The sequence below is a fragment of the Anastrepha ludens genome, chromosome 3 (assembly GCF_028408465.1).
Source record: "Anastrepha ludens isolate Willacy chromosome 3, idAnaLude1.1, whole genome shotgun sequence".
In the NCBI taxonomy this organism is placed as follows: domain Eukaryota; kingdom Metazoa; phylum Arthropoda; class Insecta; order Diptera; family Tephritidae; genus Anastrepha; species Anastrepha ludens.
In genome coordinates this window covers 99,575,137-99,590,938 of record NC_071499.1, presented here as the reverse complement: position 1 = coordinate 99,590,938, position 15,802 = coordinate 99,575,137, and the positions used below count along the sequence as shown (strand labels likewise).

At 43.5% G+C, this 15,802-nt stretch overlaps 1 protein-coding gene across 1 annotated transcript in view; it reads left to right on the top strand.

The window, feature by feature from the left end:
- The first annotated feature begins 2,407 nt into the window (after window positions 1–2,407).
- The window catches only part of LOC128858592 (E3 ubiquitin-protein ligase HUWE1), a 62,559-nt gene continuing 49,164 nt past the window's right edge, over window positions 2,408–15,802 (top strand). Inside the window, exon 1 of the mRNA XM_054094991.1 lies at window positions 2,408–2,784. Within this exon, the coding sequence (XP_053950966.1) occupies window positions 2,518–2,784 (267 nt within the window). The 5' untranslated portion in view covers window positions 2,408–2,517. The remainder of the gene's footprint in view (window positions 2,785–15,802) is intronic.

Here is a 15,802-nt window from a genome sequence, read left to right as displayed (position 1 = left end):
CCATAAACTAGACTTTGATGATCGTGCTAGGACAATCTTTCCAAATAGGCAGGACTGTATCGAGGGGAAAATCTGCACCGAAGCTTGCACCTTTGTCTTCACTAACGATTCCAAGATGGAATCGGAAGTCGGAGCAAGGGGTTTCTCTAAATCAGCCAATTTATCTATCTCCTTTAAACTGCTAGTGTTTTTCAAGCTGAAGGCATGCAGGCACGCAAAATGCTTAAGGAACGGGGAGCGAGGGAGCGAGGGAGATATTAACATTTCCTCCGATAGTCAAGCCGCGATCAAGGCTCTGACGACCATTGTGCAGTATGATTAAACACCTGTAAGGAGGAGATCAAATATTATGGGTGTGCAGGTAACATTTTTTTGGTCTGGTTTCCAGGACATAGGAACATAGAGGGAAATGAAATTGCTGATGAGTTTGCTAGGAAGGGGACTGGACTGGCCCCAGAGACCTTCTACCCGGTCGTGGGCACCCCGTTGACAGTTGTTAAAGGGGAACTGCACATATTATTTCTTTGGAAAGCGCAGAAAAGATGGAGCTCTATTTCTTCAAGTGCTATTTCGAAAACCCTTTGGCCCCATATACAAAGAATTCAGAAAGTTGTTTGGACTCCTCGCCATTCAATTTCCAAACTCTTAGCTGTGTTTACCGGTCACTGGACGATCGGCACACACGCGGAAAAGCTAGGGTTACAATTTAACCCCCATTGCAGAAGCTGTGGGGACCTTTTAGAGAAGAAGACCGTTGAGCAGTTTCTCTGTAAATGTCCCGGTTTGGCAGCTAGAAGACTAAGGTAACTGGGAGTTCCTTTCTTCGACAGCCTGGGATAGTGTGCCAACCTAAATCCAATCAATCTCCTCCATTATATCAACAGCTGTGGCTGGCTGTAGATATCTGCCTGTTAGAGATGTCATAATTGTATCGAAACGGCGCTTTAGTGCTACTTGAGGAGTGGCAGACTGGCACATCAAGTATTTCACCTACCTACCTATAGTTTAGGATAGGACTGATTTCTTAGCTCAATAATATTAGAGAACTATCAGGTGAGAGCTCAAAACTTGGGGTGATTATCCATGCGATTGTTGCTGATATCTAGACGACACTGCCAAGAGATCCTTATATGCACGATGCGGATGCAGCCCAAAATGTACTTTTACACATAGGCCTGCGAAAATTTAATTTTACCTATTCTACATTTGCATGTAAAACAAAGATGAACAAATATGTTATATATTTATTTTAAACAATTTAGATGCGAGACTTGGAATGCTTTATTTCTTCACGTTTCTAGCTCTGGTTCTAAGTTTTCTTTGCATGAGCCATTCGACATGGGAACAACCAGCTCATTTTGATTTAAGAATAAAAAAAGCAGTAATAAAATACATGGAAGTTTTTACATTTATACGGATACCATCACCTGCAATAAATTTGCCTTCGATAGACGGTTCCGCGAGCAAGGTGAAAATACTGATAAGCTATTGTAAGCAATATACCCAAGTACAAATAAGTTTTTTGTTATGATCTGTTATTAGAGGGATGTACCTTTTTTGCTTTTTGTGTTACTAAAATTATTGAACTGATCAGGACATTGCTAGCTTATTAGATGGAACCTCGGCACGGCTCGGTTTGACGCAAGTTGCACTGTACAGGTAGTAGCAGCAGACAAAACAGCAAGACCAAATAAATGGAACAAAACCAAATAAGTTGCTCTACATCTTCTACCTTCTCAGTAGGGATTGGTTCGGCCTTGGAAATCGTTGCTCGGGCAGAGTCAGTGACAGTTTCTAAAATCAGCGTTTAATTCCAATATTGGCTGGCACCACCTTCTGTATTCGCTATATAATGAACTGCTTGACACCAATCTAGTGATGACATATATAAATGAAAGCCTTAATTATAGTTAGTTAATACGAATCCCTACGAAAACAATTTTGCGAGAATTTATTCTGCAATGGGCGCACCCAACCTACAGCCCAACTCGACCAAATAGTTGATGTACTAAAGCCTACAGTGTGCGGTGGCTGTTCTACTTTTACACATTCAAGGTAAGACAGATTCCCTTGTGGGCATACTTCTCTGCTTGCATGCGAGTGCTTAGCGAGTATCATAATTTGTAGGTGTAGCAACTCGTATTTTCCAGTTACTTTTGTTTTGTCGTCGGACTTTCATGCTTAAATGCAAACTAACCAGATCAATACTTTTAGTTATGCCGTCACTGCTGCTGTTTGGGTCTGGGTTAATATTGCGATAATTTCGAAAGTGTGAATAGCTCATTATTATCTTCATGTTATATTTAAGGTGGCATCACTTTTGTGTTTTATTTGTTTGCTACGGCTTATTTTATGAGGTGAACCGAAAGAATTGTTCGCTGGTTTAAAATATTTCTTGGGAAAAATAATGGAGAACTACATTTGTTCATATATTCGCTATAATATTACTACATGTGTTTGGTATTAAAAATATTAATGAATATATAGTATAAAAATTGATGAACTACAACTGTAGCCATGAAAGTTGATGCAAGTAAACTAAAAAAGAGTTCATCTGAGCTTACACCTGAATGCAGGTTGTTAATTGATCAGTTAACCAAGTGTCGTTGCAAAGGTGATCTTTCGCGTTTCCTTGAAACAATAAATGTTTGGACATATGGAAAGTGTGAACTCTACCATTGGACTCATATTTTGGATCGCTTTGATAAAATTTTGGAGGAAGGTGCGAGGCAGGTAGATGACAATGAATTCATGTTATATTGCGACCTAAAATTTTCACAAGAGGTAAATAATGCTATACACTTATAACTGCATATACAATATATTATATTTTTGAATATATATATTATATTTTTTATTTTATGTTTTTTATCAAATTCTTCGTTCGCAGTAAACAAAAAAAAAACGCGCAATAGCAATCGTTAACGCAAATTAACTTCAAAAAATATTCATTTACAATGAAATTGAAATTAAATCAATCTTCTGAAGATGTACATTAATTTTAAATTTACCAGGCGAAATTAAATAATACAGTGTGCACCATCTCGAGCTTCGGTATGGAAATATTGAATAACTTTAGCAACTAGCAAAATTGAATGTTTGTTGGTGTTTTTTTTTATTTGATTTTTTCCTTTACAATCTGTTTCAACTGCACTTAGAACACAACATCCAACAAATGACCACCTTTACGAGCCACACAATATTGTGCTCTTTTTTTCGAATTTTCCATTACTTTTGCCAGCATTTCGGGTGATATTGCCTTTATTTCAGATCTAATGGTGGTTCTGAGCGCTTCCAATGTAGTGGGCAATAATCGTTGAGTTATTTGCACTTTGTAAGGAAACATGTGAAGATCCTCTTTTAAAATCCTTCTAAGAGTGGTTCCTTTTATGTTTAGTTGCTGGGCACGGTGACGATATGACAGATTTGGGCTTTTCAAAACACTCCGCTTGACAGTTTCAACAATTTCATTGGAGCGTCTTTTACGAACTGAAACACGTTGATGATTTGCTACAGACCCTGATTCTTTAAAATTTTTAGTCAGATTGCGTATGGTGTTATCAGAAGGTACTTTACGACCGCGGTATTTTCGACGGTATGCACGTTGAGCAAGCACAATTGAACGACCATTTTCCCAAATACATGGTCACAATTTCCTCGCGTTCTTTAGGTGTAAAGTTATTCATCGTTAAAATTGTACTGAATTGACGCTTCCAAATTATTTTTTCTCAAGTCCTTCTGACAATGGATAGCAAAGTTATTCAATATTTCCATACCGAAGCTCGAGATGGCGCATCCTGTATAACAAAGTTGTTTGTAAGTGTAGTGATTTTTCGATGTAAATAAGTCCGGTCAACCTTACCGGAACTGTGAATGAATGAATAATAAAATTAAGTTATGAACTTCGAACATAGCATGGGTAAAGCAGAGTCATAATGTCAATCCCATTGGTCTCCTACGCCGACGACTGCACCCTAATGGCGTTTTTGTTGTTGTTGTAGCAGCATAAACATTCGCCATACTTACATACGGGGAAATGCTGCTGGAGTGACAGTCCTTGGCTGGATAAAAATCCGGGTCGTTTCGGTAACGTAGAACCGACTGTCATGGACGTTGGGCAATGAAGTTGATGGATTGTACGCCAAAGTAAACGACTACCTCACCTGCCTTTCTCGCTTCTTCACTGCGAGGAACCTATAACTTTCCCCCATGAAGTCCACAGCGACCCTCTTCACCCCCTGGACAAAGGAGGTCATACTGCAACTTAAGGTAAAAGTCGACGACTCACCAATACCGCACATACAACCACCTTTTCACATGCCCCATTAAACCCACTCATCTAACACCCTACCCCTCTGGACCCAACCTGTCCAAACAGCAAATTTCCTGGGCCTACCGTTAGATGAGCTAGACGCAGACGACCGGTGATTTACAATACACTGACAGGGCAAAGTTAACTGCTACAATAACAACAAGTCCACAGGGAGTGGTGATACGGTATGTGGCACATGTTGCTCCCGCCACTAGGCGGCCCCTACCTAAATGGCTACATCTTCTAATGTTCCGGCACGTCAAAATGCCGCCACTAACCAACCCCCACGGTTAGGAGCCCACAGGTTCAAAACAACTCCCTCACTGCCCCATAACCCTCCTGCTCCTATCCGAGTGCGGGGGCAAACCAGCAGCTCTTTGCCCCCGCACAGTCTGTTTCGTGTGTCAGACCAGAGTTCCTCGGAACCTAACAACAGTCACCAACGCAGACAACCTCACGCGCCCCTCACACCCCGAGTTACGACTATACTCCCGAGGAGCTTTATGTTCCTCCAACTTAACTGTAACGCACTCATGAGTAAGATAGACGAGATACTTTAAATGTGATGTTTTATATCGTTCACGGGTGGTGAAGTGCGTCCAATCCCTTTTTACTTATTCCTACGCCCAGGGCAACCGATCACCTCGTGTTCCGTCAGGTTGGACTTGCCGCCAAAAACATTTCTGATACATGTACGGGGAGTGTTGCTGGAGTGACAGTCCTTGACGGGATATGTAGTAAATCGGGGTAGCTCCGGTAATGTAGAACCGACTGTCGGAGGAACTGCGCTATTGTTGTAGCAGCATAAACATTCCCCATAAATGTACGGGCATCGCTGCTGGAGTGACAGTCCTTGGGCGACAGGGGAGTGGACAGTCCAGGTCGTTCCGGTAACGTATAACCGACTGTCGTGGGAACGGGAGGAACTGCGTTGTTCTTGTTGTTGTTGTTGTAGCAGTAATAGAAGCCCCGTTAGTGTAGAGTATATTACCGGTCATCATCGTCTGGCTCATCTAAAGGTAGGCCCAGGAAACACAATGTTTCGATGGGTAGGGTCCAGAGGGAGACGGGTGTTAGATGAGTAGGTTTTAAAGGGTATGTGAAAAGGTGGTTAGTGTCGTGCGGGGTACCTTCACATGCCGGACATATGTTTGGTATATCGGGGTCAATTCTGGATAAGTAGTAATTCCGCCAGTGTTACACTTGTCTCACGGGTAAGCTGGAGCTCTTCACCTGCTATAGTGGTTGTTTGACTCCGATTACGGCATTCACAGGACGGGAGCTTAACAAGGTGGTGACGGTCTGCCGGTGAATGTCGTTTATTGACTGTCTAAACACTGTCTGGTCCAGTAGATTTCTGGCAGTTTTGTTCTGGATCTCGTCTGCGTGGCGTAGTAGGTGTCTCCTCACGTGCCTAGGAGGCGGCTCTGGCTCAAGTAGGTGTCTGCAAGAGTGAAACCTGCGATAGCACCCTAGCAGGAACTGCTTGAAGAGCAGTTTGTTGTGCTCCATTACAGGGAGAATTTGTGCCTTATTGTGAAGATGTTGTATGGGGACCTGTCGCTGTCCGAATGGTGTGTCACTAGTTCCAGGCGACCAGACATGCGTAGCATAGTTTAGAACCGACCGACCAATTGCCTTAAATGTCGATAGCAACAATTCTTTGTCTTTGCCCCAAGTGCTGCCGGAAGCAATTTGAGTACCTTGTTGCGATTTTGGACTCTAGTGGCAATTGTGGTTGTGTGCGTATGGAAGAAGAGCAAAGTGTCGAAGGTTACACTAAAAATTTTGGGATTGTTTACCGTCGGCATTTTAGTGTTATCAACTTTTACCTTGAGGGGCAGTTTGACCCCCTTGTCCAGGTGGTAAAGAGGGTCGCCGTGGACTTAGTGGCGGAAAGTTGTAGATTCCTCGCAGTGAAAAAGCTGTTCTGTGAAGTAGTTGGTTTAATTTGGAACACAGGCCATCACCGACGAGTGAGGACCACTCAGGTAGTTCGCGGTCCACCTCTTCAGCCCTGGCGGGAGTGTCGACTGTAAAATGTCATCTAGTAGCGTGGCGTGGCTGACTGTATCTAACGCCTTTTTAAGATCCAACGCTACTAGGACAGTCCTCTCGCAGGGTTTTGGTTGAGGCCGCGGTTTACCTCTGATGACGGTGAGTGCTGTGGTGGTGCTGTACACTCTTCGGAAACCATGCTGGTGTGAGGCTGGAGTCAGGTGTTCTGTAAGGAGTGGGAGTAGAAGGGCTTCAAGCGTCTTCACTACTGGGGAAAGGAGAGTTATCGGGCGATAAGACTCCCCTTGGTTGGCGGGTTTCCCAGGCTTCAGTAGTGGGACCACTCTCCCTAATTTCCACTTATCAGGAATAATGAGAGTGGCCATAGACAGGCTGAAGACCTTGGTGAGGAATTCTACTCCCAATGGACCCAGCTTTTTCAACATCAGCATGTTTAGTCCGTCAGGGGCCAATGGCTTTAGATGGTTTCATATGTTTGATGGCCCCCTGAACCTCGTCGCTGGTGAAAGCAAGCGGTGCACTGTTGTATGGCAGTTTGTGCAACCGTCTGGTGGCACAACGTTTGGATCTGTCGACCGGAGGATTCAGTATAAATTGCCGGCTAAAGTAGCTCGCGCATCTCTTCGGATTCGACGAAGTACGACCGTTGAAGGCGATATCCACCTTGTCGTTATGCTTCGTCGGGTTCGACAGGGACCTTACGGTGGACCAGAGCTTGCTCACACCAGAGGTGAAGTTACAGGACTACAGATGCTCTACCTATTTGTTCCGCTTGTGTTAGGTTATCAGTTGCCGGATCTCCGAATTGAGGTCCTTTATTCGAGGATCCCCGGGATCGGCCTGGCGTAGGCGACCACGCTCGTTCGCCAGAACAGCTGCTTCAGCTGGGAAATTGGGACGTAAGTCCCAGATCCGTCCAGCGGGTATGAAGCGAGCCGCGGCGGCTGTGATCGCCTTGCGGAATGCGCGTTCGCCTGCGTGCACATCGGTGGGAGTGGGTAGGGATGCGAAGATGTCCTCAGTAAATTCCGCGAATCTGGTTCAATCAGCTTTGTTAAAGTTGATGTATGACCGGTGATCCGCGGAAACAAAGTCGGCAGGTTTCTCGATCGAGATGATAATGGGCAAGTGGTCTGATGCAAGCGATAGCATAGGTCGCCAGGTTATGCTATTTATCAGACCTGCGCTAGCAATTATTATGTCAGGCGAGCTGCTGCAATTGCCCACTACCCTAGTGGAGGCGTCGTCGTTTACAGTGCTGAACGTCGAATCGTCTATCTGCTCTGCCAATAGCTGTCCCATACGATCATTTGGCAGGCTTGAATGTCAAAGATCGTGATACGCGTTAAAGTCACCTACTACCAATCGGTTCTCTCCCCTGATGAGCGTACCAATATCAGGGAGATATCCTGCCGGGCAGCAGGTGACCGTATAAATTTTGGTCGACCCGGTGGCGTAGGACCGACTGTCGGGAGAACAGAATTCTATCGGTTCTAGTGATTATCTGATAAGCCTGCTTTGAGACTCGAAATACTCAGGCATAATTACGTTCTGAATATTGTAGCAAGTTAAACTCCTACTTATCCAGAATTTAATAAATTCAACTTACATTTGCCACTTGCCCCCTTAAATCTATTTAGAAAAGTCTAATCGGTCTGAAAGATTAATCATGTTGCTATGGAAGACTGGGTTCTAGTGTTTTAAATGTACGTACGTCCCACATGGACTCAAATCGTTATCTTGCTGCAGCCATAATACACACATGCCTCTGTACAGCAAAAAACGTACATCTAACCACGCAAAGAATGTTCGACATCGGAAAGTTGCAATCGCAATAGACAACCAGAAGATTTCCACTCGACTCTCTCTCCTGCTCTCAACAATGGAGCAACATTCCTCGATCTTTGCTCAGAAGTCTCCTTCTGGCACCTTGGGCTCCCCCAATGTTCGGCAGCAACTGTGAGAGAGCTTTGCAACTACTGCGCCTTTCGTACTGACTTTCACCGAGTGCTCTCTGAAGTTCATGAGCGAGTCAATCATAACCCCTAAGTACTGTATAGCTGGCTTGGACTGGATGTTGAGACCTCCGACATTTACCGTCAAACTCTTCCTCTTTTTTTTGCTGTTGTTGTTGTTGTAGCAGTATCTTCGCCCTGTCAGTGTAGTGTAAATTACCGGTCGTCTTCGTCTAGCTCATCTAACGGTAGGCCCAGGAAACTGGCAGTTTCGACGGGTTGGGTCCAGAGGGAGAGAGGTGTTAGATGAGTGGGTTTGATGGGGCATGTGAAGAGGTGGTTAGTGTCGTGCGGGGTACCTTCACATGCAGGACATATGTTTAGTATGTCGGGGTCGATTCTGGATAGGTAGGAGTTTAACCTGCTACAATATCCAGAACGTAGTTGTGCCAAGATTACGCGGGACTCTCGAGGAAGCTGGAGCTCTTCGTCTGCGATAGGTGGTGGTTGGACTCCGATAACGGCATTCGGGGGTCGGGAGCTTAGGAAGGTGGTAAGTGTCTCCCGATGAATGTCGTTAATAGCCTGTCTGTATACTGTCCGATCCTGGATAGGTCTGTCCGTTTTGTCCTGGATCTCGTCCACGTAGTTGAGGAAGTGTCTCCTGATGTGCCTGGGAGGTGGCTCAGGCTCGAGCAGGTGTCTGCATGGGTGAGGCCTGCGGTGACACCCAAGCAGAAACTGCTTGCCGAGCATTTTGTTATGCTCCTTAACCGGGAGCATGTGCGCCTCGTCATGTAAATGGTAGATAGGGGACATCAGGAGACATCCTGTCGCGGTCCTGATGGCAGTATTCTGGCAGGTCTGAAGCTTCGTCCACTGCGTATCACTGGTTCCAGGCGACCAGACAGGCGCGGCATAGTTCAGAACCGGTCGGCCTATTGCTTTGAAAGTCGACAGCAACATTTCTTTGTCTTTGCCCCAAGTGCTGCCGGCAAGCGACTTGAGGACCTTGTTGCGATTCTGTACTCTCGTTGCAATAGCGGTTGTGTGCGCCGAAAAGGAGAGCAAGCTGTCAAAGGTGACTCCCAAAATTTTGGGGTTGTTTATCGTCGGAATTGGGGTATCGTCGACGTGTACCTGAAGTGGCAGCTTGACCTCCTTTGTCCAGGTGGTAAATAGGGTCGCCGTGGATTTTTGCTCAACAAGACTGGTTCAGTTGTTTGCGCTGCTAGCTGGAGTTTGGCATTGTATAACCAGTGCTCAATCCTCGCTATCGCATTGTTACAGGTGAGTTCCACATCAACGACTGTTTCCCGTTACAACTAGCACAATATCGTCTGCGTATTCTACCTGTGTCGCATTCATGGGCAGCTCCATTTTTAGGATGCCATCGCACATTGCGTTCCACAAAGTAGGGCCGGCAACCGACCCTTGCGACACTGCGCCTGTCACTGTGTATTTCTGAGGTCCGTCGTCTGTGTCATATTCAAGAATCCTGCCATCGAAATGGCTCCGGATAATCCAAAGCAGGTACGAAGGCACTCCAAGACCACTTAGTGCTGAAGGAATTAATGTCCAATTTGCTGAGTTGAAAGCGTTCTTTATGTCCAGTGTTATGACAGCGCAATATTTCATAGAGCCGGATGCCCCACCTGTCCTGTTAAAAGCCTCGCTCGCTATTTCAACCACCAGTCGAATGGCGTCGACAGTGCATCTTGCTCGCCTGAAGTCAAATTGTCGCTCCGAAAGTCCTGTTGGCCCTTCGACATATTTCTGCAACCGCCCACAGTTCTTTCTAGTACTTTCCCCACTGTATTTAACAGGCATAAGGGTTGGTATGCTGATGGATAATTTGGCAATTTACCCGATTTTAGCAGTAGCACTAAACGCTCCCGGGAAATATACCAGACTTGATACACTCAGTGTAAAGTTCAGAAACAATTTTTGGATTCGCTTGGCCCGCTGCTTTGAAATCAATATTGGGGACACCATCTGGGGCTGGAGCTTTTGCGTCGCTGATTCTCGAAAGAGCGGCCAATACCTCTTCTTTTGAGACCTTATACTCTTCTGACTGCGGGGGGATGTAAATCCGTTACCTTTACAGGGCTCTGGGGTGGAAATAGGTAAGGGACCACCTTTCCAGCAAGGTAGGGCATGTGGGTTGGGACCCTTTTTTCATACTTGACCTATATGCTTTAATTCAATAAAGCAACGAATTTGATTTGCTGTATTGCCTGTTGCAATGAGTGTCGGGTTTCTTTATAAAGGGACTGCTGAAGAGGTTAAGATGGCCGGCGACGCGCTCTTTGAGCTTTTCTGCGAAATTTGAGCTCTTCTGCAGAAATTTGTCCACCAATATACAGGCTCCCGGTTTGAAGTTCTTCTGCGTCTCTTCCAATCGCTTTGCTACTTGGTTTGCTCGCTGCTCTGCAGATTCAGCAGCAAAGTACGCCCCGCTCTAGATCGCTAGAAAGATTCTGCGTCAAAAGCATTCCTCTTGTCTTGCGCCTCTTTATATCCCTTCTGTGGACCATCTGGCTTACGTTGCAGCGCTTTATTTCCCGGTATCCAGATTTCAGCCCCGTATATTGCATCAGCTAACCAGTTATAGGTGTCAATAGCTCGGAGATTAGAGCGATGTCAGCTTTAAGCTCGCTCATATTCCTCCACAATATATCTTGAGCAGTTCTGCAATGGTTGAGGTTAATTTGTACTATCCTCATGCGAGCTTTTTATTAACTGCCTCCTGGAATCTAGAACATTTTGTGCTCCCTTCGTTATGTGCACCACAGCAAAGTGTACATATTTCTAGGTTCTTGCATGTTGCACCTCTGCGGCCAACCTCGCCGCATCTTCTGCAAAGATTTGATCTATAAATTCCTTTACATTTTGTAGCTACATGCCCATACTCCTAACATTTGTAGCATTTAATCGAGGATGTTGCTTCCGATAGCGAGCACCGGACCCATCCTACACGGAGATGTTTCAGGTCTAGAGCCATCTTGGCGTCTTCTGCAAGGAGCGATATGTATGCTGTCTGCGTACCTCCATACTCCTTTGGCAATCTTACTGCAGAGTCTTCTGGCCTCCTGACTTTAGCCTGTGTCTCTAGGGCATCTAACAGCTCTTCCTTGCTGCTAGTATCCGTTCCCAGGTTTTTACAGCGAATAGTCATCATGTGGGTCTGCATTGATGCGCCTTCCTTAAGTACGCCCTGTTTTGCTGCTTGTAATATTATTATACGGGTACTAGTGCTTCTTGTTCTGCTGAGCTCAAGCAAAAGCTCTCCTTTTTGGCTACGTCTCAATGTATGGGCCTCTTCAATCAACGACTTTGTGGCATCATTGGCTTTGACCGCCCGTAGGATATCAACACATGACATCTTTTCTGATTTAGTCGCAATTAGGATTGGTTTTATGGTTTTATTTATTTATTTAGGAGTCTAAAACATAATCAGGTTTTTACAGACTACTTTGAACTAGTGTAAGCTTAAGAGGGGCATTACGTGCATAAGGTAAGTAATTTAAGGTGAAAGGGGTAAGTGATTCGGAGAGATCTAGTAGGAATATGAAAAGGAATATTGTTTAATAAGGATTAAACTAAAAACAAAAGACAGCGAGAGTATAGATCTTCTATTTTCTAGCGACTTTAAGTTAATTAACATCAAACGGAAGTTATATGAAGGGATGCGATGTGAGTATTTTAACGACCTGAGAGCAAACTTAAGGAACACCTTCTGTACACGTTCAAGTCTCTCAATTGCAAAGGAAGTAAAAAGAAATTTGAGAGTGTAAGGGTCCGAGAATTTCAAGCTATTACGCCGTATAAAGCCTAAAATTGAGTAATAGGAGGATACAACAAAATTAATGTGACTATTAAATGAAAATTGGGAGTCAAAGATCACACCTAGATCTTTGAATTCATGGACCGGTTGAAGAAGAATATCAACAATGTTATAGGATGATTTTAGAATATTTTGAGTTTTGGCAAAAGTGACATGAAAACATTTCTTGATGTTTAGGGAGATCCCAGAGTTAATGCACCAGCGAACTAGTGCATTAATATCCGCTTGCAACATAGGAATATCCTCAGTTTTCTTAATAGCAGAAAATATTTTCAGGTCATCAGCGTATAAAAGAAAATTTGCAAAAGAAAAACAGTTACTAATGTCGTTAATAAACAGAACGAAGAGAAGAGGACCTAAAATACTGCCTTGTGGCACGCCTGAAGAAGCAATGAAAGGTACCGAGCATTCACCCTCAATCATTACCACACATCGTCTATTGGATAAATAAGATTTCAGCCATTGATAGAATATAGAATGAAAACCAAATGAGGCTAATTTGTGCAATAGAATTGCATGAGAAACTCTATCGAAAGCCTTAGAAAAGTCCGTGTAAACACAGTCCACTTGAAAACCATCAGCAAAAGTTGAAAAACAAAATTCCCCAAACGCAGCTAGGTTGGAAACTGTAGACCTACCCATTACAAAACCATGCTGATTGGGCGAGATTAAACTCTTAGTCGCGAAGTACATCTTATCTTTTACAATTCCTTCGAAAAGTTTTGATATAATAGAAAGCTTCTAGATTGGTCTGCAATTGCACACATCATTCTTTTTACCACTTTTGAAAATTGGGGTAATAGTTGTGATTTTCCAATCATTAATAAAAACTCCCGAGCATAAGGATTTATTGAAAATAAATTTGGGAGGACTAATGATAGCCGGACAATTTTTAAGAAAGATTGCGGAAAGCCCATCCTTATCAGTCTTAGTAGAAGTTTTTAAACCTGAGATCCCATTCTCAATGTCACGAGAAACAAGTTTTAAGTCTTCGAAATTCAAGGATGAAGGAAGATTAGTATGACTCGAAGAAAACAAGTCTGGATCATCCTGACTGAAATTAAATAAGATAGTAGATTGCTGGTAAATAAATAAGATAGTTTGATTCTTAGATTCTAAAATTTTTTTATGAAGCTTATTTCGCTTGTTTTTAAGTTTATTAACTTGATTAGTATACTATGGAGGCTTGAAGGGACGTTTTTTAAATTGTGGTACATATATCATAAAAATTTCAAGCAACTTAGCTTTAAAGGCAGAATAGCACTCAACAACATCAAACCCTTAAAGCAAATCTTCGCAGTTGATGTCAAGTAAAATGCAGTTCAACCTAGAAAAGTCACAAGAAGAGAAATTGAAACAAAGTGTCTCATCTTGTTTACTACTCGTAAATTCATAAAACTCAACATTAAGCAACAAAGGGACGTGATGCTTATCAGCAGGCGAGAAGGATGAGAAGCATTTAGAGATAGAAGAATTAATATTAGCACTGACGAATATGAGATAAAGAGTACGATTGAGCTTATTTCCAAAAGAATTAGTTTGTACTAGGTCTAATCCTAGCAAATTATCAATAACATATGATTCGAGAGAAGATGTCACATTAGTCGGTAAAAGACCATGTTTGCAGAAGTTAGAAGACCAAACAATATTCGGAAAATTAAAATCTCCAAAAACAATAATATGGCTATCATCGACCTTATTTAAAACAAGGGAGACAATGTTATCAGTATGTGATTTGTAGAGATCGTAATTACTATTGGGCGGGATGTAAGAGACCAATAAAAATAAAGACCAATAAAAATGCATCAGTTTTCGTCGGAATTATTTTCTTCAAGGGTTCCTGCTTGTGCCTTTTTTTAAACCTTGATCCACTCCTTCTCCTCGCCCCTTATCCTTGAAGCTATCTCCGTCTCCGCACCAAGGGACTTTTGCTTCTTAGCAGCTGGCCATTTAGTTTTTCCTGCTTTCTTAGGGCTAAGTTTTGTTTTGTCCTGACTCCCTTTGTGGATTAGGTGATCTTCACTAGTCCTTCTGCAAGGGGAGCCTTCATCTCTTGGGTTGGTTGGAGAATTATTTTGATCCAACTCCCACCGCCTTTCCTCTTTGTCCATGTCTTCAGTATGTTACCCAGCATGACTTTAGTATGAAGTCGTTTGATGATGCTACACCGCCTGATTACATCTTTATGCATAATTCTCTGCGATGTGCAGAACTTCTGCTACTCAATAATTCTCTTCCCAAAGACATTAAGCGTGCTTTCATCAATTGGGGCTGCCGGGTCACCGTCTGCGGTTGGATAAGAGCTGCACGCCCTACTGGTTGTGACGTGGTTGTGGATGTACCACGTTCCATATCTTGTTGTGTGCCCAATTCAGCTCTGACGTCCATTGCCGACACAGTCCCAAAAAAGCTGTCAATGGGAGTACTCCTTGGCGTTGCGTAGCATTCTCTAGTGGAGGCAGCAATCGTCTTCGGTGTCTCCACGATGATAACCTCCATCTCTGGACTAATTTTGGTTACACGTACGTGGGATCTCGCTGTTTTTGTGTCTTTTTGAAATGTTTTGTTTGCTTCAGAGGACTACTCTTGTTTGGTTGTCTTAAAATATTCATAGTTGTTGGGTTCCCCTTTGAGGCCGCTATCCCAGTTCGTTCGTATAGTCGCCTTTATGACCCCGTGGTTATCTTTGAAAAGCAGGGAGGCCGACGCAAGGGTTGACACTTGAGAGTGTATGTGTTCAGGTAGCAAGCTCAACCTAACCTGCACCACCAACTTAACAGCGACGAACTGAGAACGTACCTCAAGGCCTGTTACGGTTTTACCGAGACGAGGGCAATTGTAGCAATATCTATACCGCAGTTTCTGTGGGGTTTCAATCCACATACTAATGGGTCGTCACTAGAGTTACTAGCTCACATAATCAATTCAAATCGTTTTCCAGTGACATAATACCAGAATCCTACTGGGCTCAGAATCCAGTATCCGTTGTTGTAGCATGAAGTCAAATGCCCGTTTTGACTACTTTTAGTCAACCTTCCGGGGAGGTTCAGCCGCTCATTCTGAGTCAGACGCTGACCCAACAGCCGCTTACTATAACACAGTCGCTGATGGGATTTCTCAACTGCATAAGTGCTTACACTTAGCATTTTCCTGGTTGAAACACACCTCCAAGCAGGTGCCAGGTAGTTCAACGCCTCAATGACAATAGCCAAGCCGTTGGCTCAAGAGGGGTTACGTAGTACAATTAATACGAAACGTCGACCCAACTCCTAGTAGTAAAAGCACATTTCTTCCCCATGTATAAGGTGCTTGGTAATGATAGGTACGTCATCTGTGATATTAATTGTCAGCTCACCCAACTGCCGTATGTTTATTGAGGCTCACTGTATGAAGAGTTGGAGTCAACCACCGGAAAACATGCTAAAAAACCGAAATGATTGATATAATTGTAAATTCTCAAAAGAAACCCTCTTGTATTTACTCTTAAGTTTTTGGTCCTGTAAACATTGCTTAAAACATGTGCATGAATATCCATCAAGCAAGTTGGAATAATAACAAGGCAATATGTATTGTAAATTGCTATACTCCTGGACAATATTATGTATGAGTTAACGCAAGTATGAATACCGAACATTCTTGCAGTTGCTTTCACTCAAATTGGCTGCGAAT